Source organism: Dendrobates tinctorius, unplaced genomic scaffold (assembly GCF_039654945.1).
Source record: "Dendrobates tinctorius isolate UK_male_01 unplaced genomic scaffold, ASM3965494v1 ptg000129l, whole genome shotgun sequence".
Taxonomy (NCBI): Eukaryota; Metazoa; Chordata; class Amphibia; order Anura; family Dendrobatidae; genus Dendrobates; species Dendrobates tinctorius.
In genome coordinates this window covers 11,856,645-11,879,410 of record NW_027361797.1, presented here as the reverse complement: position 1 = coordinate 11,879,410, position 22,766 = coordinate 11,856,645, and the positions used below count along the sequence as shown (strand labels likewise).

General features: G+C 46.9%; 1 protein-coding gene across 2 annotated transcripts in view; it reads left to right on the top strand.

Annotated features, from left to right (window-relative positions):
- Positions 1 to 22,766, top strand: part of USP7 (ubiquitin specific peptidase 7) — a 136,547-nt gene that overhangs the window by 93,636 nt on the left and 20,145 nt on the right. For both annotated transcript variants that reach the window (XM_073542831.1, XM_073542830.1), the window contains exons 12-16: positions 438 to 547; positions 4,204 to 4,360; positions 12,136 to 12,280; positions 13,038 to 13,168; positions 21,118 to 21,252. In XM_073542831.1, coding sequence (XP_073398932.1) covers positions 438 to 547; positions 4,204 to 4,360; positions 12,136 to 12,280; positions 13,038 to 13,168; positions 21,118 to 21,252 — 678 coding nt within the window. The remainder of the gene's footprint in view (positions 1 to 437; positions 548 to 4,203; positions 4,361 to 12,135; positions 12,281 to 13,037; positions 13,169 to 21,117; positions 21,253 to 22,766) is intronic.

The following is a 22,766-nucleotide window of genomic DNA, read 5'->3' as shown; positions in this document are numbered from 1 at the left end:
GAACTTAGCCTAAAACCCCAGCCCCTAACATTGTATCGTTTATTGAAAATTTGGTGTGATGAATTCATCCAAACATCTTTCTGCACACTTTTTTTTTTAAATATACATATTTGCTTATCCTAATGATAGTTTTACGCACATTTTCTTTTTTTGCAACAAAACCAGTGCAAGAAAAATATTATGCACAATAAAAACAATTGGCATATTTCACTTCTTTGATGCATCACTTTCTACTAAAGATGCCTGAAGTCACCTCTCTGATCAGTGACTGTCTAACAGACTACACCTAGAGAGGAAGAGATTTGGGATATTGTGTACTGAAATTAATTCTCTAAACTCCCCTATGACTTCCTCTAAACGTAGATTTCCAATATTTATTTCAACACCTACTCATGTATTTGTAAGTTTCTAAGTAGTTTGTTTTTTTTGTCCATCAGGAAGCCGAGAAAGGAGTAAAATTTTTAACATTACCACCCGTATTACATCTTCAACTAATGAGATTCATGTATGATCCTCAGACAGACCAGAACATCAAGATTAATGACAGGTAAAGAATACTTACTCCTACCCGTCACACCAGCTCCTTAAGCTTATCCGTGCCTTTCTAAAGTTTGCTTCCTTACTAGTTGCCTTATTTTAAAGACAGAAATGGAAAATAGTAGAAAACTATATCCTGTGATTGATATGCCCGTCTTATTAGATGGGTATGTTTGCATAGTGTTTGAGAAAATAAGAAACTTTGCAAATACTTATAAAAATTTGCACCTGCTCTACCATTCAGCTGAGAAACATGGGGGCCAAAATCTAGGCAGAACATACAGTGCTTACAGCTTTACTTTTTTTTTAAAGGAAGTTTGTAAGAACTTCAGTATGGCTGACCTAGTTTGCTTGCTGTGTTCTTTTTTTTTTTTTTTTTTTTTTTTTTTTTTCCTTAATGCTGCAGAGGCAATTTGCTGCAGCGGGGAGCGCACATACAGTGAAGAAAATAATTTGATACACTGCAGATTTTGAAATTTTTTTTATTTTTTTTTTTTAACACCAACAAAGAATGGAGAGGTCTGTATTTTTTATCATAGGTACACTTCAACTGTGCAAGAGAATCTAAAAATAAAAAAAAACAGAAAATCATATTGTATGATTTTTTCAAATTCCATTTTATTGCATAAAATGCATGTGATCACCCACCAACCACCTAGAATTCTGGCTCTCACACAAGCCTGTTAGTTTTCTTTAAGAAGCCCTCCTACTCTGCACCCATTACCTGTATTAATTGCGTCTGTTTGAACTCGTTGCCTGTAAGAAAAGACACCTATCCACACACTCAATCACACTCCAACCTTTCCAACATGGCCAAGACCAAAGAGCTGTCTAAGGGCACCAGAGACTTTGTAGGCAAGCAGCTTGGTGAGAAGGAAACAACTGTTGGCACAGTTATTAAAAAATGGAAGTAACGCACAAGATGACTGTCAATCTTCCCTGTCTGGGGCTCCATGCAAGATCTCGCCTCGTGGAGTAAGGATGATTTTACGAAAGGTTAGCAATCAGCCCAGATCTACATGGGAGGACCTGGTCAATGACCTGAAGAGAGCTGGGACCACATTAAAATCCTGTAGGGCACGTATGGTCCCTTTGCTCACGTCAGTATATGTCTAGGCCCATTTGAAGTTCTCCAATGATTATCTGGATGATCCAGAGAAGACATGGGAGAAGGTCATGTGGTCAAATAAGACCAATATGAAACATTTTGGTAACTCCAGTCGCCGTGTTTGGAGGAGGAAGGATGAGTACAACCCCAAGAACACTGTCCCAACCATGAAGCATGGTGGGGGAAACATTATACTTTAAGTGTGCTTTTCTGCAAAGGGGACCGGACGACTGCACCGTATTGAATGGAGGATGCATGGGGTCATCACAAGATTTTGGCCAACAACTTCCTTCCCTCAGTAAGGGTGCCGTCACACTAAACGATGCACCAGCGATCCCGACAACGATTCGACCTTGTCAGGATCGCTGGTGCCTCGCTACATGATCGCTGGTGAGCTGCCAAACAGGCAGATATCTCCAGCGATCAGCACCAGCAAGGACACTGGTATCTAAGGTAAATATCGGGTAACTAAGCGAGCGCGCGCTTAGTTACCCGATATTTACCTTGGATACCAGCTCCCAGCATCTGCTTACAGCACTGGGAGCTCGCTGATCATTGCTCTCCCGCTGCAGGGGGGCCGCTCGCTGATGCGTGTCACACAGCGAGATCGCTGTTGCATCACAAAATCAGCGATCTCGCTGTGTGTGACGGGGCCTTAAGAGAACTGAAGATGAGTCGTGGCTGGGTCTTCCGGCATGACTGTGACCCAAAACACAGCCATTGCAGCTAAGGAGTGGTTCCGTAAGAAGCATTTCAAGGTCCTGGAGTGGCCTAGCCAGTCTCCTGACCCGAACCCAATAGAAAATCTTGAGAAGTAGCTGAAACTTGGTGGTCCCCAGCGACAAACCTGAAAGATGTGGAGAAGATCTGTATTGAGGAGTGGGACAACATCCCTGCTGCAGTGTGTGCAAACCTGGTCAAGATCTACAGGAAATGTCTGATCTCTGTAATTGCAAACAAAGGTTTCTGTACCAAATATTAAATTCTGTTTTTGTATTGTCAAATACTTATTTAATTAAAATTGTGTAAAAATCATAATGTGGTTTTCTGGATTTTTGTTTTAGATTGTCTCACATGTGAAGTGTACCTACGATAGGAATTACAGACCTCTCCATTCTTTGTAGGTGGGAAAACTTGCAAAATCCGCAATGACCGTAGCTTTCTTCGGTTTTGCATTTTCTTTTCTCGCTCCCCTTCTTCCCAGAGCCATAACTTTTTTTTTTTTTTTTTTTCCCCGTCAATATGGCCAGGTGCGGGACGAGTTGTAGTTTTGAAAGCCATCGTTGGTTTTAGCATGTCGTGTACTCGAAAACGGGAAGAAAATTTCAAGTGCGGTGAAATTGCAAAAACGGTGCAATCTCACACGTTTTTTGTTTGGCTTTTTTTCTAGGTTCACTAAATGCTAAAACTGACCTGCCATTATGATTCTCCAGGTCATTGAGTTCATAGACACCAACATGTCTAGGTTCTTTTTTTATTTAAGTGGTGAAAAAAAAATTCCAAAATTTGCTCAAAAAAATAAAAAAAATTGCGCCATTTTCAGAGACCCGTAGCGTCTCCATTTTTCGTGATCTGGGGTCGGGTGAGGGCTTATCTTTGTCGCACCGAGCTGACGTTTTTAAGGATACCTTTTATGTGCAGATAGGATCTTTTTATTGCCCATCATTGCATTTAAATGCAATGTCGCGGCGACCAAAAAAAACATAATTCTGGCGTTTTGATTTTTTTCCCCGCTATATCATTTAGCGATTGGGTTAATCCTTTTTTTTTGTTGATTGGGCGATTCTGAACGCGGCGATACCTAATGTGTGTGAATTTTTTTTTTTCTTTATGAATGGAGCGAAAGGGAGGTGATTTAATATTTTTTTTTTTTCATATTAAATTTTGGCACGCTTCAATAGTCTCTATGGGAGGCTAGAAGCTGCCATTGCCTGATCGGCTCTGCTACATGTAGGTGATGAGCAGATCGCCTATATATAGCTGAATTACAGCATTGCTATGAGCGCCGGCCACCGAGTGGCGCTCATAGCAATCCGGCATCAACAACCATAAAAGTCTCCAGGAGACCTCTGGTTGTTATGCCAGCGCATCACTGACCTCGATCACGTGATGGGAGTCGGCGATGCTCGTATTTCCGGCCCCGCGGCTGGGAGCACTGGTTAAATGCCGCTGTCAGTGTTTGACAGCGGCATTTATCTAGTTAATAGGCGATTCCACTTGCGCCTATTGCGGGCACATGTCAGCTGTTCAAAACAGTTGACATGCCCTGCTTTTATGCGGGCTCACAGCCGGAGTCATCATCGAAGCGTGGGATCTGACCTTGGATGTACTTTTGCATCCAAGGTCAGAAAGGGGTTAAAATTGTGTAAAAATCAGTGTGGTTTCCTGGATTTTTGTTAGATTGTTTCACAGGTGAAGTGTATCTACGATAGACATTATAGACCTCTCCATTCTATGTAAGTGGGAAAACTGGCAAAATCTGCAGTGTCAAATACTTCTTTTTCCCTCTGTCTGCCATGTTGTTGGCTTGCTCTCTTATATGTTTTGTTGCCTTTCAGGTTTGAGTTTCCAGAGCAATTACCACTGGATGAGTTCCTGCAAAAACCTGATGTCAAAGACCCTGCTAACTACATCCTGCATGCTGTGTTGGTGCACAGTGGGGACAACCATGGAGGACATTATGTGGTTTATTTAAATCCTAAAGGAGAAGGCAAAGTAAGTGTTTATCCAAACAAGAGGAATCGCATGAATTGTCATACATTGACCTCTAAGCTTGATAGATCAGATTCTCCATTGATCTCATCAGCATTGCAATATCATTAGACAGGGACAATGATGATGGGAGAGAGAAGGATCGGTTGGAATTTTAATGCCCAATCGTTTTGTTTTTAGAGATGAGGCATTGCCAGAGGTCTGTCATTGGTTTCCTACTCTCTAGAAAAGCGTGAGGGCCATGCTGAAAACCATCTATGTATTTCCAGGTTTAGGGAAAGAAAGTAATGTGTTATGTAACCGGCATCTGCCTGTATCTCTAGTGATCAGAACTTGCTCTGATCGCTGCAGTTCATTCTTTACCACTCTCCCGATGCGATGTCATCGGGCATCCATCTAGCAAATGTCACGATGGGAGCAGACTTTGCAGCGTTAAGAATCTCTCCCCCCTATGTGCTCACCCACCTATTCACTTTCCCCATCTGCTGACTTCTCCCGTCTGTGCTCTCTTTGACCTGTCTACCCCATGTGCTATCCCCCTTGTCTGCTGTCTCTCCTCTTCCTGTTCTGTGTTCTCCTCATGTGCTGTCCCATTTGAGTTGTCTCCCCCCCTGTGCTCTGTCTCGCCCCCATCTGCTGTCTTCTCTCATGTCTTCTCTTGTTTGACCTGTGTACCCCATCACTAAGCAGTCAGTGCCCAGCATGTCAGGAGGAATTTCTATTTAAAGGGGTTTTCCCACGAACGAAAGCTCATTTTAAAAATTGTCGGTGTCTGACTGTGTCCAGAACATACCGTAGCTCCTGGGCAGGGGAGGAAGCAAAAGACAATACTGACATTACAGCAGAAGATTGCTGAGGATACATTTTGTGAGGTAAAATATTGTTTAAAAACAGTCAGTGAAATAATTTACCTCACAAAATTAATCCTGTGATCCCCTGCTTGTAATGTCAGTATTGTCTTTTGCTTCCGCCCCTGCCCAGGAGATGTGGTATGCTCCGTACACGGTCAGACAGACAATTTTTAAAATAAACTTTCGTTCGTGGTAAAACCCCTTTAATGTGACAGTCTTCTGCCTGTAGACACGTTGCACAATTGCCGCCGGGATCTCTGTGTGTTGGTGTTCCGCTGATGGTACCGTGCAATAGGTTGGTACCAGCAGCAGTTTCCATATTGAGACACCCATCAGTTGGGTGTCCCAATATGGCGGTCTGTGAACTTCCTCCGCTTGGAGTTCTGGGATACGGTGACATCTGGACAGAACAGGAAATGAAAACATTACAAGGCAATTATATAAATAGACTAGCTGAAGAGCCCGGCGCTGCCTGGGCATAGTAACTAACTAACTATGGTTAGTTATAACAAATTATAATGAAAAGAAAAAAAAAATATATATATATGTCTATGTGTGTGTGTGTTAGGTCCATATATATTTGGACAGACGTTTTTCTAATTTTGGTTCTAGACATTACCACAGTGAATTTTAAACAAAACAATTCAGATGCAGTGGAGGTTCAGACTTTCAGCTTTCATTTGAGGGTATCCACATTAAAATTGGATGAAGGGTTTAGGAGTTTCAGCTCCTTAACATGTGCCACCCTGTTTTTAAAGGGACCAAAAGTAATTGGACAGATTAAATAATTGTAAATAAAATGTCCATTTCTAGTACTTGGTTGAAAACCTCTTGTTGGCAATGACTGCCTGAAGTCTTGAACTCATGGACATCAGCAGACGCTGTGTTTCCTCCTTTTTGATGCTCTGCCAGGCCTTCACTGTGGTGGTTTTCAGTTCCTGTTTGTTTGTGGGCCTTTCTGTCTGAAGTTTAGTCTTTAACACGTGAAATGCATGCTCAATTGGTTGAGATCAGGTGACTGACATGGCCATTCAAGAATATTCCACTTAATAAACTCCTGGGTTGCTTTGGCTTTATGTTTTGGGTCATTGTCCATCTGTAGTATGAAACGACGACCAATCAGTTTGGCTGCATTTGGCTGGATCTGAGCACACAGTATGGCTCTGAATACCTCAGAATTCATTCGGCTGCTTCTGTCCTGTGTCACATCATCAATAAACACTAGTGACCCAGTGCCACTGGCAGCCATGCATGCCCAAGCCATCACACTGCCTCCGCCGTGTTTTACAGATGATGTGGTATGCTTTGGATCATGAGCTGTACTACGCCTTCGTCATACTTTTCTCTTTCCATCATTCTGGTAGAGGTTGATCTTGGTTTCATCTGTCCAAAGAATGTTCTTCCAGAACTGTGCTGGCTTTTTTAGATGTTTTTTTTTTTAGCAAAGTCCAGTCTAGCCTTTTGATTCTTGATGCTTATGAGTGGCTTGCACCGTGCAGTGAACCCTCTGTATTTACTTTTATGCAGTCTTCTCTTTATGGTAGATTTGGATATTGATACGCCTACTCCTGGAGAGTGTTGTTCACTTGGTTGGCTGTTGTGAAGGGGTTTCTCTTCACCATGGAGATTATTCTGCGATCATCCACCACTGTTGTCTTCCGTGGGCGCCCAGGTCTTTTTGCATTGATGAGTTCACCAGTGCTTGCTTTCTTTCTGAGGATGTACCAAACTGTAGATTTTGCCACTCCTAATGTTGTAGCAATTTCTTGGATGGTTTTTTTTCTGTTTTTGCAGCTTATGGATGGCTTGTTTCACCTGCATGGAGAGCTCCTTTGACTGATTGTTTCCTTCACAGCAAAACCTTCCAAATGCAAGCACCACACCTCAAATCAACTCCAGGCCTTTTATCTGCTTAATTGAGGGACATAACGAAGGGATTGCCCACACCAGTCCCATGAAATAGCCTTGGAGTCAATTGTCCAATTACTTTTGGTCCCTTTAAAAACAGGGTGGCACATGTTACGGAGCATGTCTAGAACCAAAATTAGAAAAATGTCTCTGTCCAAATATATATGGGCCTAACTGTGTGTGTATATGTGTATGTATGTGTGCATATATATATATATATATATATATATATATATAGTGTAGAGCCCCGCCCACTCCACATAGCCACATTCACTATAATAGCCCACATCATCCCGTCAGCCAGAGCCACCGGACTACTACCCCTAATATTCCACATCATCCCGTCCTTCAGGGCCACCAGACAACTACCACTAATGTTCCACATTATCCCTTCACAGACGCTGGACTGCTCCCCCTAATATCCCACATCATCCCGTCAGCCAGAGCTACCGGACTACTACCACGAATATCCCACATCATTCCATCAGCCAGAGCCACCGGACTACTACCCCTAATATCCCACATCATCCCGTCAGCATGGGGTCAGAACCAGAGTGCTGAATGGAACGGTCCTAACTTCCATACCGGGGATCACTTTTAAGAGAGGCCTGGGGTCAGAACCAGAGGGCTGAGTGGATTTGTCCTGACTTCCATACCAATGATCCCTTTTAATAGAAGCCTGGGGTGAGAATCAGAGCGCTGAGGGATTTACCCAAACTTCCATACCGGAGATCCCTTTAAGAGAGGCCTGGGGTCAGTACCAAAGCGCAGAGTGGATTTGCCCTCACTTCCATACCGTGGATCCTTTTAAGAGAGACTGGGATCAGAACCAGAGCCCTGAGTGGCTTTGCCGTGACTTGCATACCAATGATCCCTTTAATAGAACCCTGGGGTCAGAATCAGAGCGTTGAGGGATTTGCCCTAACTTCCATACAGGAGATCCCTTTAAGAGAGCCTGGGGTGAGAACCAAAGCGCTGGATGGATTTTCCCTGACTTCCATACCAATGATCCCTTTGAGGAAAGATGTGCCTATGGATGGAGGATGTGTGATGGGGATATGGACAGGGAGGGGGGGGGGGATTCATTTCTGTCATGTGCTCTCTGCTCCTTTCAGGGGGGCAGACAATGGCTGGAACTTACGTTCGCGGGGATGCTAGATTTCTCCCACCATGTCAGTGTCTGCTGAGGTGTGGTCAAGTGGGAAAACTTGCTCATAGCAACCAATCACAGCTCAGCTTCTTTTAACCAGCTCTGGTGAAATGAGAGCTGCTTAGTGATTGGTTGCAAGGAAGACTGTTGTTCATAGAAACCAATCACAGCTCAGCTTCTTTTGAGCAGCTCTGGTAAAATGAAAGATGCTTCGTGATTGGCTGCCGATACACATACATCTATATATACATACATACAGTACATACATACATACATACATACATACATACATACATACATACATACATTCATTTCACTTTTATATATAGAGATAAATGCTTCTGTCAGTCACTGGCAGCAGCATCTTTAATTTCACCAGAGCTGTTTAAAAGAAGCTGAGCTGCGATTGGTTGCTGTGAGCAACAGTTTTCCCACTCCACAACAGCACCTCAGCAGACACTGACTGGGTGGGAGAAATCTAGCTTCCCCGGGAACATAAGCTCCCAGCCATTGTCTGCCCCCCTGAAAGGAGCAGAGAGCACATGACCGAAATGAATCGCCCCCTCCCGTGCCCATATACCCATCACACATTCTCCATCCCATAGGCACATCTTCCCTCTTAAAGGGGATCGGTATGGAAGTTAGGGCAAATCCCTCAGCCCTCTGATTCTGACCCCAGGCTTCTATTAAAGGGATCATTGGTATGTAAGTCAGGACAAATCCGTCCAGCGCTTTGGTTTTGACCCCAGGCCTCTCTTAAAGGGATCCCCGGTATGGAAGTTAAAACCGTTCCACTCAGCGCTGTGGTTCTGACCCCAGGGTATCTTACACGGATCATTGGTATGATGGAGGTTAGGGCAATTCCACCAAGCACTCTGGTTCTGACCCCAGGCCTCTCTTAGCCCCTTAATGACCAGAGCTTTTTTCGATTTTTCGTTTTTCGTTCCCCTTCTTTCCAGAGCCATAACTTTTTTTTTTTTTTTTTTTTCCCATCAGTATGGACATGTGAGGGCTTATTTTTTGTGGGATGGTTTGTACTTTTGAATGACATCCTTGGTTTTAGCATGTCGTGTACTCAAACGGGAAAAAAATTCCAAGTGCGGTGAAATTGTAAAAAAAAGTTCAATCCCACACTTGTTTTTTGCTTGGCTATTTGGCTAGGTTCATGAAATGCTAAAACTGACCGGACATTATGATTCTCCAGGTCATTACGAGTCCATAGACACCAAACATATCTAGGTTCTCTTTTATCTAAGTGGTGAAAAAATATTCCAAAGTTTGCTTAAAAAAAAAAAACGCAATTTTCCGAGACCCGTAACTTTTATTTTTCGTGGTCTGGGGTCGGATGAGGGCTTATTTTTTGCATGCTGTGCTGATGTTTTTAATTTTGCTGTTTATAACGGCTGACATGTCGCGGCTTTGAGGTGGGCTCACCGCCGGAGCGGTGACTATCCCGTCAGCCGTCAGAAAGGGGTTAAAGGGATCCCCCGGTATGGAAGTTAGGACTGTTCCACTCTGCTCTGTGGTTCTGACCCCAGGGTCTCTTAAAGGGATCATAGGTATGGAAATTAGGGCAATTCCACTAAGCTCTCTGGTTCTGATCCCAGTCTCTCTTAAAGGGATCCCCGGTACGGAAGTGAGGGTAAATCCACTCTGCGCTTTGGTACTGACCCCAGGCCTCTTTAAAAGGGATCTCCAGTATGGAATTTAGGGCAAATCCCTCAGCGCTCTGATTCTGACCCCAGGCTTCTATTAAAGGGATCATTGGTATGCAAGTCAGGGCAAATCCACTCAGCGCTCTGGTTCTGATCCCAGGCTGAAGGGATGATGTGGGATATTAGGGGTAGTAGTCCGGTGGCTCTGGCTGACAGGATGATGTGGGATATTAGGGCTAGTAGCCCGATGGCTCTGACGGGATGATGTGGGATATTAGTGGTAGTTGTCCGGTGGCTCTGGCTGACGGGATGATGTGGGATATTAGGGATAGTAGTCCGGTGGCTTTGACTGGATGATGTGGGATATTAGGGGTAGTAGTCCGGTGGCTCTGGCTGACAGGATGATGTGGGATATTAGTGGTAGTTGTCTGGTGGCTCTGGCTGACGGGATGATGTGGAATGTTATGGGTAGTAGTCCGCTAGCTCTGGCTGACAGGATGTGGGATATTATAGTGAATGTGGCTCTACACTCAGCTTTTTAGATAGATATATAATCACTAGCTATGAACCCGTTCTACGCCCGGGTGGCGAGAATTTTTATTGGTCTTATGGTCTCCCATCCTGGTATGTGCTGCCAACCTCCTATCCTGGTACGCATGGCACCCCTCATTCCTATCCTGGTATGCATGGTACCCTCACCTCCCCCAATCCTGGTATGCATGGCACCCCATTCTTCATCCTGGTATGCATGCATGGTACTCCCTCATCCCTATCCTGGTATGCATGGTCCCTTCACCCCCTATCCTGGTATGCATGCTACCCCTCACCCCCCAGTCCTGGTATGCATGGTACCCCTCATCCCCCAATCCTGGTATGCATGGTACCCCTCATCCCCCAATCCTGGTATGCATGGTACCCCTCATCCCCCAATCCTGGTATGCATGGTACCCCTCATCCCCCTATCCTGGTATGCATGGTCCCCTCACCCCCTATCCTGATATGCATGGTCCTCTCACCCCCCTAACCTGGTATGCATGGTACTTCTCATCACCCTGTCCTGGTATGCATGGTACCCCTCACCCCCTATCCTGGTATGCATGGTACCCCTCATCCACCAATCCTGGTATGCACGGTACCCCTCATCTCCCAATCCTGGTATGCATGGTACCCCTCATCTCCCAATCCTGGTATGCATGGTACCCCTCATCTCCCAATCCTGGTATGATTGGTCCCCCTCATCCCCCAATCCTGGTATGCATGGTCCCCCTCATCCCCCAATCCTGGTGTGCATGGTCCCCTCACTTCTATTAAAACTACACACATGCAAAAAAAAACAAAAAAAAGCTGTCGCGTTCTGCTGGAGGCCGGGGCAGGAGTGCGGCCGGAATCTCGCATGCCTATAGCGCTGTCTGGTGCCATATTGCTGAAGACACACTGCAAGTGTCTCTTCAGTAAAATGGCGCCGGATCGTGCTATGCGCATGCGCGATTCCGGCCGCCGCCACACTTCTGCCTCGGTCTCTGGCCGAAGAGAAGCGCCGCGGCAACGCCTCTCCCGGTCAGGTAAGTATGGCGTCAGAGATGGCGGTATGCAGTGTGTACGGTACCGCCATCTCCGGCGCCATACACACTCCTCACCGCTGGATGCCTCTCATTCTGTCTGGAGCCAGACTGCGCAGGCACGTCGCGCTTGCGCAGTCTATAAAGGCTTCAGACAGTGACGCTTACAGCATTATATTATAGATTATAATTTGTTATAACTAACCGTTGTTAATTACTATGCCCGGGCAGCGCCTGGCTCTTCAGCTAGTATAATATAAATCTTAAGTTTTAGTAGTGCCATGATCATACTGACCTGCAGAATCCTATTTCCGGAGACATTCTTGCTGTAGAATGCATGCAGTAAAATCACACCCCCAATTAACAGTGGCAGAATTGCACTTTATCAATTTTGCCCCACTTGGATTTTCTTCCAGTTTCTCACTACATTATGTGGTGAAATACATGGTCATTCAATTTGTACTGTAACACAAAGAGCAAGCTCTCAAATTTTTGTGTCAATGGGAAATTTGAAAATGTATGGCTCTTGGAACAAGGAGGGGGTTATAACTTCAGAAATTTTCTTTTTAAAAAAAAAAAAAGCACTAGGTCATAGTATTTCTTTATGTAACTGACCTGATTATTTCCATATAACAAAATAAATTGACTCTTGCAGTGGTGTAAATTTGACGATGACGTAGTGTCAAGATGTACAAAGGAGGAAGCTATTGAGCATAACTATGGAGGTCATGACGATGACTTGTCTGTACGGCACTGCACAAATGCGTACATGCTGGTTTACATCAGGGAATCTAAGCTGAGTAAGTGTTTATATCAAATATGTATTGAATATACAAGCTGGAGCTGAATACTAGAAGTTAGTGGTTGTCTAGCATCAGTGGATAAATGGGTTCTCTTTAACCTTTATCGCCTATCCATAGTAAAAATGATACATGCATGATTGCCGGGGCTACTGTGATTACCACTGACCCCGACAGTGACCCAAATCCTGTATATGGAAAGGTAGCGAGCTTGTGCAATCACTCTTCCATTATATGGGTATTCTCAAGTTTGTAAGCCACCCACTTGTGATGGCTTCCTGACCTATGGGGGCCCCATTGATCCGGAGAACTAAGGCTTTGAAGATCCCTGGCTGAATTGAGTGGGGTATGGTAATGCGCTTGGCCGCTGTATTCATTCTTAATGGGACTGCTGGCGTTTGAGTGCTGCGCTTAGTTTATCTTCACTACTCCTCTTAGAATGAATGAAGGGGCAGTGTGTGTGATTGCCCACCAATTCCTTCAGCCCAGTTCTTGGGATTGGTGGGGCCCAGCGGTCAGGGACGCAATGATAGCGTAGAAATTTCAAACTTGAGAATATCCCCTTTAATTTCTGCATTACTCCTATAGACCGTGAATGGAGCAGTGGTCACACATGGTCAGACATACGTAATCTTTCCAGAAGATGTTGTGATTCTCATGATCATACTCTTGTCACCTATTTTATGGATGGGTGATGTATGAGGTGTATGGGACAACCCCCTTTCAATATAAATGGTGAACTATTTATCTCTTTTAGATGAAGTTCTTCAAGCGGTCACAGATCATGATATTCCTCAGCAGCTTGTAGAGAGGCTACAGGAAGAAAAGCGTATAGAGGCTCAGAAAAGAAAAGAGCGCCAAGAAGCTCATCTGTACATGCAAGTTCAGGTAGGCAGTTCTCTTTAACCAATGTATCAAAAAATGTCACTCGTTATTTTTGTGATTGACTTATCAAATACCTTGCTCTTCCAACGTCAGAAATGCCCATTGGTAATCGTGACACCATCAGCTGATGATTGAAAATTTCTTTGTTTATGTACAACATTATACTATACAAAGGCAGGAAAGATGTATATCTTTGTACCGTGTTAGCCAGTGGATAGAAAAATATTCAGGATTGAGAGTCCTCAGTAGTTGATACCTTTTAATGGCTAACTGAAAAGATGGTAATACATTGCAAGCTTTCGAGACTACTCAGGTCTCTTCATCAGGCTAGACTAATGATGTCTAGCCTGATGAAGAGACCTGAGTAGTCTCGAAAGCTTGCAATGTATTACCATCTTTTCAGTTAGCCATTAAAAGGTATCAACTACTGAGGACTCTCAATCCTGAATATTTTTCTATACAAAGGCAGTGATTTTTTGTAGCTAGACCACAAAAGCTTAAAGGGAATCTGTCAGGTGGTTTTTGTGTAGTATACTAATAGTATCCTGAAAGAAAGCTTGGGCAGCTCTTCCAGGATATGTTAACTTTATTCCTGTGCATTGCTCCATTGTGTTCCTGTAAGTCCCGGACAAAGTTATTGTCTTCCACCGACAAGTCAAGTATATGTACATGGAAAATTAATATTCACCCCTTACCCCATCCATAATCCCGCCCAACCCTCTGCTCTGGAGTCACTGATTCAGTCAGACTGCCATTTGCCCGAGGATCGTATCGCAATCCTTGGGACTTGGCCATCTGCTCTCCTGACCTAAGTGACAGCTGCATAGAAATACATGGTGTCACATGTCAGGAGAGCAGACAGCCAGTCCAAGGGTTGCGATGCGATCCAAAAGAGTAACGCATGATTACATCCAATCAGTGACGCTGACAGATTCCCTTTAAAGGGGGTTTCTTTATCGCCTTATTGGGGGACACAGAATACCATGGGTGTATGCTGCTGCTGCTAGGAGGCTGACACTATGCAAAAACAATGAAATTAGCTCCTCCCCGGCAGTATACACCCACCGACAGGCACCAAGCACCTCAGTTTGTGCTTAGTGTCTGTAGGAGGCGGACCGGGATCTCCCCAGATCCACATTTTTCTTTTCAGGTTTAGTCTGAACTTTTTAATTTTTCCCTCTTTTGTCTTTTAGGTTATTTTCCATCGGGAAACAGGGTGTAGTTGTCACCCTGATTTCCCATATCATGCGGCTGAGCGAGCAGTGTGGTGTCATCCACATCGCAACTCTCAGTACCGCAGGCAGGACTTTTCCCTTTCGCCTTCCGGTGATAAGGGTTGTGGACAGGTGGCTAGTCCTTGCCGAATCCCCCTCCTCACCCCTCTCTCGGGACAGGGCTGAGAGGAAGACGGCGATCGCAGGTATTTCAAGCCGTCTTCTGCAGGATGCGGGTACAGAGGACTCCCTTCCCCCCAGCGGGCCTGCCGTTTCCCCGTGGGCCCCTGTGGTCATCCTCTTCAGGGACGTCAGGTAAGTGCCTGTACGTTCCCTCCGGCCCCGCATAAGCTCCGTGAATGGCAGAAGTTGTACCTTTGTGATTTCAGGTCCACAACTTTTGAATTTCCCGCCCTCTCTGCCTGCCGCACACTCAAGCCGCTTGTTTCTCACTCCCAGGGAGACACTGGGGATTCCTCCAACAGCGTCACAAGCAGGGGAGGCAGACTTCCCAGGGCCACTGTCAGATCAGCTCCGTTATGTCGGCGCTGGCATGGAGCTGCGGCGTCTTCACTTTCACTTTCACTTTCCCTCACAGTCTCCTCATCGCTGTGCTCCCTCCTCCCTTCCTGAGCGCGCTCTTTTCAGCGCGCCTTTACTAGCCCATCACAGGGCTCCTTTTCGTTTCATATGCCAGCCTCCTCCTTCGGCCATGCCCTCTCCTTCGCTGTTAACCAGTCATGGAGCGGCCGCTAAGCTCCGCCCCCAGCCTCCAGCACAAGGATTTCCTGGTTGTCTCACTCCTTCCTGCGCTGTTTGGGGGACACTTCAGCGTTTTCTGCTGCTCACAGAATCTCGGTAGGCTCTGCTCTGAGGCAAAGATTAGCTCTCCTCGGCAGTTATTCCTTAAATCCTGCGGCCATTCAGTGCAGTCTACTTATGCCCAACCCTTCAGGGGATCTCTGCTTCAGGCCCACCGCTACCTATTACGCCTGTGCGCGCTGTAAAAAGAAGTGGGCATCAGGTCAGTCGTCTCCATTCTGCCCCCCCTGCAGTCCTTCCAATATGTCAGCATCTCAGGAGCGCACAGAGTCCCGGGCGGAGGGCGCTCTTCCCTCCTCTCTCCCCCCGGAGTGGGCCGTTACAATGTCACAGTCTGTGTCTGACTTGACAAAAGTATCACAGTCGCTGGTCCAGGTTTTAGAACGATTACCTCAGCTATCCTCAGCCACCTCTGCCCCGACCACCTCTCGGGGTGAGTCGTCCGCACCTGACCGCGACCTTCAGAGAGACAGACGGGGAAGGTCTTCTAGGAAGCGGGCTCGGTCCACTTCGTCCTCGAGCTCGCAGGGCCCTTCTGCTCCTAGGCCTCCTTCTCCTTCCTCAGATGACAGCCTTCAGTCAGGCGATGATTCTCATTCGGAAGCTAGCTCTGAGGGGAACAGCGTTTCTAAAACGCGGGACATGGTCGATAGTCTGCTTGCAGCTATCTTCCAAACACTAAAACTTAAACAGGATGAGGCTCCAGCTCAGGAAAGCTCGGTTGTCCTTAGACGAGCCAGACCTCCGTCCCGAACCTTTCCCAATCACAACGATTTCAATACTACCTTAGCCAAACACTGGGAGCGCCCTGAACAACGTTTCTCAGGCCGCAAGTATTTGGACGTTCTGTACCCCTTTGACGCAGAACTGCTCTCAAAGTGGTCCAAGGCAACCCGAGGTAGATCCTCCAGTTTCCCGGATAGCCTCAAAAACGGTGCTCTCTCTTCCAGACGGGGCGTCGCTCAAAGATCCTACTGACAGGCAGATTGAATCTCTGGCTAAGTCTATCTTTGAGGCATCTGGCGCCTCTCTCTGCCCTATTTTCGCATCCGCCTGGGTGGCGAAGGTCATTTCCGCTTGGGCAAAAATCCTTCGCAGAGGCATCTTAGCGTCAGCTCCTCAAGACGAATTGGCAGATCTTGCAGATCAGATTAACCAGGCGGGAAAATACCTTTTGGCCGCCTCCTTGGACGCGGCCGGCTGCGTAGCAAGGGCTAACAGCAACATAGTAGCTGTACGCCGAGTCCTTTGGCTAAAGTCAGGGAATGCGGACACTACTTCGAAAAAGTCGCTTACCAATCTGCCATTCCATGGCTCTAGGCTCTTTGGAGCAAAGCTGGATCAGATAAATTCCGATGCCACTGGAGGCAAAAGTACTTCGCTTCCCCAGTCTCGACCAAAACGTCCCCTCAACAGAAGGGGGTTTCGACCATTCAGGCCTTTTCGTCTCTTCTCTGCCACGGAGAGGGCCCCTCAACAGGATCGGCCGCCTGCCACCAGGGAGCGGGATCAGAGGAAACCTTCCTACAAACCCGCTCCTCGCTGGAGATCTAGAGGACAATATTCCAGATCTGCAGGAGCCAATTCCGGCAGATTTTCGTCTAAGTGACGGGTCACCCCCACCTGGAATTTCTTCCAGGGTGGGCGGCAGACTTTCCTTTTTCGCGGATGCTTGGCTGTCCGTTGTAGACGACGCTTGGGTCAGAGAACTCGTCGCATCCGGTTACAAAATCGAATTTGCTTCACTCCCGAACAGACGGTTTTTCCGGTCTCGGCCTCCGCGACAGCGGGCCCAGATTCCGGGTTTTCTGCAGGCCATTTCCTCCCTTCTTTCCGCCGGAGTCATTGTTCCCGTTCCCTCAGACGAACGGTTTTCCGGGTTCTACTCCAATCTCTTTGTAGTCCCGAAGAAAGACGGCTCTCTTCGTCCTATTCTGGACCTCAAATTGCTCAATCGCCACGTGAAGATTCTCCATTTCAGGATGGAGTCTCTTCGGTCGGTGATTGCTTCCATGGAGCCCGGGGAATTTCTCTGCTCGGTGGACATTCGGGATGCCTATCTCCACATTCCAATATGTGTGCAACATCAGAAGTATCTTCGATTTGCGTTTCAGGGAGACCACTTTCAGTTCACAGCTCTTCCTTTCGGCCTGGCTTCAGCGCCCCGGGTTTTCACGAAGGTGATGGCGACTGTGATGGCCATCCTTCGCTCCAGAGGGATCCTCATCATCCCTTATCTGGACGATCTTTTGATCAAGGGTTCGTCTCGCCAGGACTGTCTCCGGAGCCTTCAGATAACCCTGGACACTCTCAGCCGCCTAGGTTGGCTAGTCAACAAGGAGAAGTCCATTCTGGTCCCCACCCAGCGTCTGACCTTTCTGGGTATGGAATTCGACACGGAGCTAGCCCGTGTTTTTCTTCCAAAGGAAAAATTTACAACTCTGTCCAAGTGCATCAAATCTCTCAAGAGGCCTGCTCCCATTCCCATTCGGTTCGGCATGAAGGTCCTGGGGAAGATGGTGGCCTCCATGGCGGCAGTGCCCTTTGCGCAGTACCACCTCCGCCCTCTCCAGCTGTCTCTGCTTTCAGCCTGGGACAAGACCACGATGTCCTTGGACCGTCCTATTCGGCTTCCTCTCAGAGTGAGGCAGTCTCTCACTTGGTGGCTACGGCCAGCGTCAGTTCTCCAAGGGAGGTCCTTCCTTCCTCCTCAGTGGCAAATCATCACCACCGATGCGAGCCTTCTAGGATGGGGAGCCGTGTTCCATCAGAAAGCGGCCCAAGGACGCTGGAAGCCACAGGAGTCTCTCCTTCCAATCAATCTTTTGGAGATCAGGGCGATTTTCCTGGCCCTTCTTCACTGGCAGCCCCTCCTTTCCGGCAAGCCGGTCCGCATTCAGTCGGACAACGCCACGGCCGTGGCGTACATAAACCATCAGGGGGGTACGCGCAGCAAACAGGTAATGTCAGAAGTGGCCAAGATATTCCGCTGGGCAGAACGTTACGTTCCGACAATCTCTGCCGTCCATATTCCAGGGGTGGAAAATTGGGCAGCCGACTTTCTGAGTCGCCAGGGCCTAGCGTCCGGCGAATGGTCCCTGCACCCCGCGGTTTTCTCTCAGATATGCGACCGTTGGGGCACCCCGGATGTCGATCTCATGGCATCTCGGATGAACCACAAGGTACCGCAGTTCGTAGCCAGGTCCAGGGACCCTCTAGCCGTCGCATGCGACGCACTGGTGACTCCGTGGTCCCAGTTTCAACTTCCGTATTTGTTCCCGCCTCTGGCATTGATCCCTCGGGTGGTAAAAAAGATAAAATCGGAAGGCGTACCAGTGATTCTAGTTGCTCCAGATTGGCCAAGACGGCCTTGGTACGCGGAGCTGGTCAACATGCTCGCGGACGTTCCCTGGAGGCTTCCGGACCGTCCAGACCTTCTCTCGCAAGGCCCCCTTTACCACGAGAATTCTCAGTCTCTGAGTTTGACGGCATGGCCATTGAGACCGCAATTCTAAAGGAATCAGGTCTGTCCAGTCAGGTTATTCAAACTATGATCAGAGCCAGGAAACCAGCCTCTTCCCGCATTTACTATAGGTACTGGAAGGCTTTTTTCCGTTGGTGCGATGATAGAAAAGTCTTCCCAATGTCGTTTTCTATCCCGTCTATCCTAGGTTTTCTTCAAGCTGGGTTAGACGCGGGTCTGTCCCTCAGTACGCTCAAGGGCCAGGTTTCCGCTCTCTCTATCCTCTTCCAAAGAGAGCTAGCTTCTCTACCACAGGTCAAGACCTTTCTACAAGGGGTTTCCCACGTGGCTCCCCCTCATCATTCGCCAATAGACCCGTGGGATCTCAACCTCGTTCTTAACGCGCTCCAGAGGGCGCCGTTCGAGCCTCTCCAGGACATTCCTTTGTCCCTTCTCTCTTGGAAGGTCACCTTTTTGATCGCCATTTCCTCCATCAGAAGACTTTCTGAATTGGCGGCCTTGTCATGTCGTTCCCCTTACCTCATTCTCCATCAGGACAAAGCCGTCCTCAGGCCCGTTCCTTCTTTTCTTCCAAAGGTGGTTTCCGCTTTCCATATCAATGAGGATATCGTCCTTCCTTCTTTTTGTCCGGCTCCATCTCATCCTCTTGAGAAGTCTCTCCACAAACTGGACGTAGTTAGAGCCCTGCGTGTCTATCTTGCCAGGACCTCTTCCTTCCGTCTGTCCGATTCCTTGCTAATCATCTCTGAAGGTCGCCAGAAGGGCCTTCCGGCTTCCAAATCCACGATCGCTCGCTGGATTCGTTCAACCATTCTGGAAGCGTATCGTCTTCAGGAAAAGCGGCCCCCTCCGGGAGTAAGAGCTCATTCCACCCGGGCTGTGGCAGCTTCGTGGGCTGCTCATCACCAGGCTTCGGCCATGCAAATTTGCAAGGCTGCAACCTGGTCATCTTTGCACACCTTCACGAGGTTCTACAGGGTTCATACCCAGGCCTCGTCTGATGCTGTGGTTGGTAGGAAGGTTCTGCAGGCGGCGGTGGCTCACCGGCCGACCTGAGCCTTTCGGTTACTTTCGTTCCTTTTTGCTGTTCCCACCCTTGGGACTGCTTTGGGACGTCCCATGGTATTCTGTGTCCCCCAATAAGGCGATAAAGAAAGATGGATTTTTGGTTCTTACCGTAAAATCTCTTTCTTGGAGCCTTCATTGGGGGACACAGCACCCTCCCTTTTTCAGTTGTACCGTGTTGGGTCTTAGAGTCCCCTGTTGGGTTGGTACATATGGTTCGAGTTTTTTCTCGTTGCTTCTCCTACTGCTTTTTCACCAACTGAGGTGCTTGGTGCCTGTCGGTGGGTGTATACTGCCGGGGAGGAGCTAATTTCATTGTTTTTGCATAGTGTCAGCCTCCTAGCAGCAGCAGCATACACCCATGGTATTCTGTGTCCCCCAATGAAGGCTCCAAGAAAGAGATTTTACGGTAAGAACCAAAAATCCATCTTTTCCAGGCGCACAGATTCTTGAACTATTATAAATCTTGAGACATGAAGGAACTTCACAATGTACTTTTTTGTTGTACATCTGGTAGTGACCTCTGGCTCCTTCACTTTTGCTAGTGTGTTTAGAGCACAGAGATTTCCTGTCTGTGCTTTGAAGGACCGTAACCTGTCAGGCACAGCCCTGCATAGAGGGGCGGGACTTGCCAGCAGCCATTGGCAGTGAGGTCATGGGGAGGGGGCTAGCCAGTGATCTTTGGCAAGTTGTGAGTGACTAGGGATGTGCACAGAGGGAGAAAGAGCAGGGTGGGGAATTTTTTTTTTTTTTTGTCGTCTGCCAAGGGCCATTTGGATATTTATGCCATCCTTCAGGGGCTATACAAATTGTGCACTAACTCTGCCCACAAAGTGCGTCGTGACCCTTGCACTGGTGTTGGGACGTAATCTTTTATTGCATGCGCCTCAGCATTCAGTAGTGAACACTGTATGCACATGCTGCTGACTCAGCAAGAAGAAAGAAATGGGCCAGCAGTCCTCAAAACACAGCTGCCAGCCCAAGCACTGCAGTCCCTGGGAATTTGCCTGGGGGGCTGGATGAAAGGTCACCAGGGCCGTAAAGCCGAAAAGGGCCTGAGGTTCCCCACCTCTGGTAAGAAGCTCCACACAGCAGAACAGTATTGTGCCTGGCTGTGTAATGTTTGGACACGTCACATCTGATAGATGTTGTCGTGACAAGATTTCATCTGTTTAGACATTATATTTAATCTTTATTCAAGAGGAAGCTGAATGTGAACAGGTATGTGTTTCTTGGTGCTGGTCTGGGGGTAGGTTACATCATACTGACTAGTAATCTGTGGGCTGCTTTATTTTTCAGTTGTTTTATAGACGATCCTAACATTTAAATATGGACCGAATTTAATAACTTCCTTTGCTTTTTATCAGATCGTCGCAGAGGACCAGTTCTGTGGCCATCAAGGCAATGACATGTACGATGAGGAGAAGGTTAAATACACTGTGTTCAAAGTATTAAAAAACTCCACACTTGCCGAATTTGTTCAAAATCTTTCACAAACTATGGTAAGGAAATCTGCAGCAGGTTTTCTAGGTCTTTATATTTGATGGTGACCAGCTTGGCATTTATTGATCTGAAGGCCAGATGAGTCTGTCGTCTTTGCAGCCGGGATATGTTTTGTAATTATGTCTGAAAATAACATTTAATGAAATACGAGACAGATTGCTGCTGCTTTCTATTGATCTCTGATAATGGCTTGGCAAGGGCTTGGACACAATGTACTAAAAATGTCCTATTATATATTGCTCTTTAGATTTCTAAAACCAAAGGAATATGAAAGGCTATCCATATGAGGAGTTGTTGCATTATGAAGCTGGGGATGCACAGGGAATTGGGGGTTTCTATGTAGTCTGCAGATTTAAGTGTATCTATTGAATTTATGTATTCAGTGTGTATTACTGTACCGCACTTCCTCACAATAGCTTGTGCACAAAAGTAAAAAGAATAGTGAACCACAGATGCTAGTTTTTGTGAAAAGAGGCTAGGGACCCCTTTTGGCTTTGTATATTCTGAATGCACTATATTCTTTCTGTTTTCTGTTTAATGTCAACAGGAGGATAACAGGTCAGGAGTAGTCTGCCAGTACACCATATTTTTTGCATTAAGGCTGGTTTTACACTTGCTGTGTTTTTTTGCACAAAACTTTCTCTGATCGCAGTTTTTCCCTGTTATAACAAACTAGCTATGAACCCGTTCTACGCCCGGGTGGCGAGCATTTTTATTGCTACATGGTCTCCTCTCCTGGTATGTGCTGTCCCCTTCCTATCCTGGTATGTATGGTCCCCTCACCCCCCAATCCTGGTATGTATGGTCCCCTCACCCCCCAATCCTGGTATGTATGGTCCCCTCACCCCCCAATCCTGGTATGTATGGTCCCCTCACCTCCCAATCCTGGTATGTATGGTCCCCTCACCTCCCAATCCTGGTATGTATGGTCCCCTCACCCCCCAATCCTGGTATGTATGGTCCCCTCACCCCCCAATCCTGGTATGCATGGTCCCTCTCAACCCCCCTATCCTGTTGTGCATGGTCCTCTCACCCCCCCCCCTTTCCTGGAGCCACCATTGATTCCAGCCAATTTTGCGTTCAAAAAGTCAAACGGTGCTACCTCCCTTCCGAGCCCCGACGTGTGTCCAAACAGTGGTTTACCCCAACATATGGGGTATCAGCGTACTCAGGAAAAACTGCACAGCAAGTTTTGGGGACTAATTTCTCCTGTTACCCTTGGGAAAATAAAAAATTGGGGGCTAAAAAATTATTTTTGTGGAAAAAAATGATTTTTTTCATTTTCACGTCTGCATTATAAACTTCTGTGAAGCACTTGGGGGTTCAAAGTGCTCACAACACATCTACATAAGTTCCTTGGAAGGTCTAGTTTCCAAAATGGGGTCACTTGTGGGGGGTTTCCACTGTTTAGGCACATCAGGGGCTCTGCAAACGTAATGATGACCGCAGACTATTCCATCAAGTCGGCATTTCAAAACGTCACTACTTCCCTTTCGAGCCCCGACATGTGCCC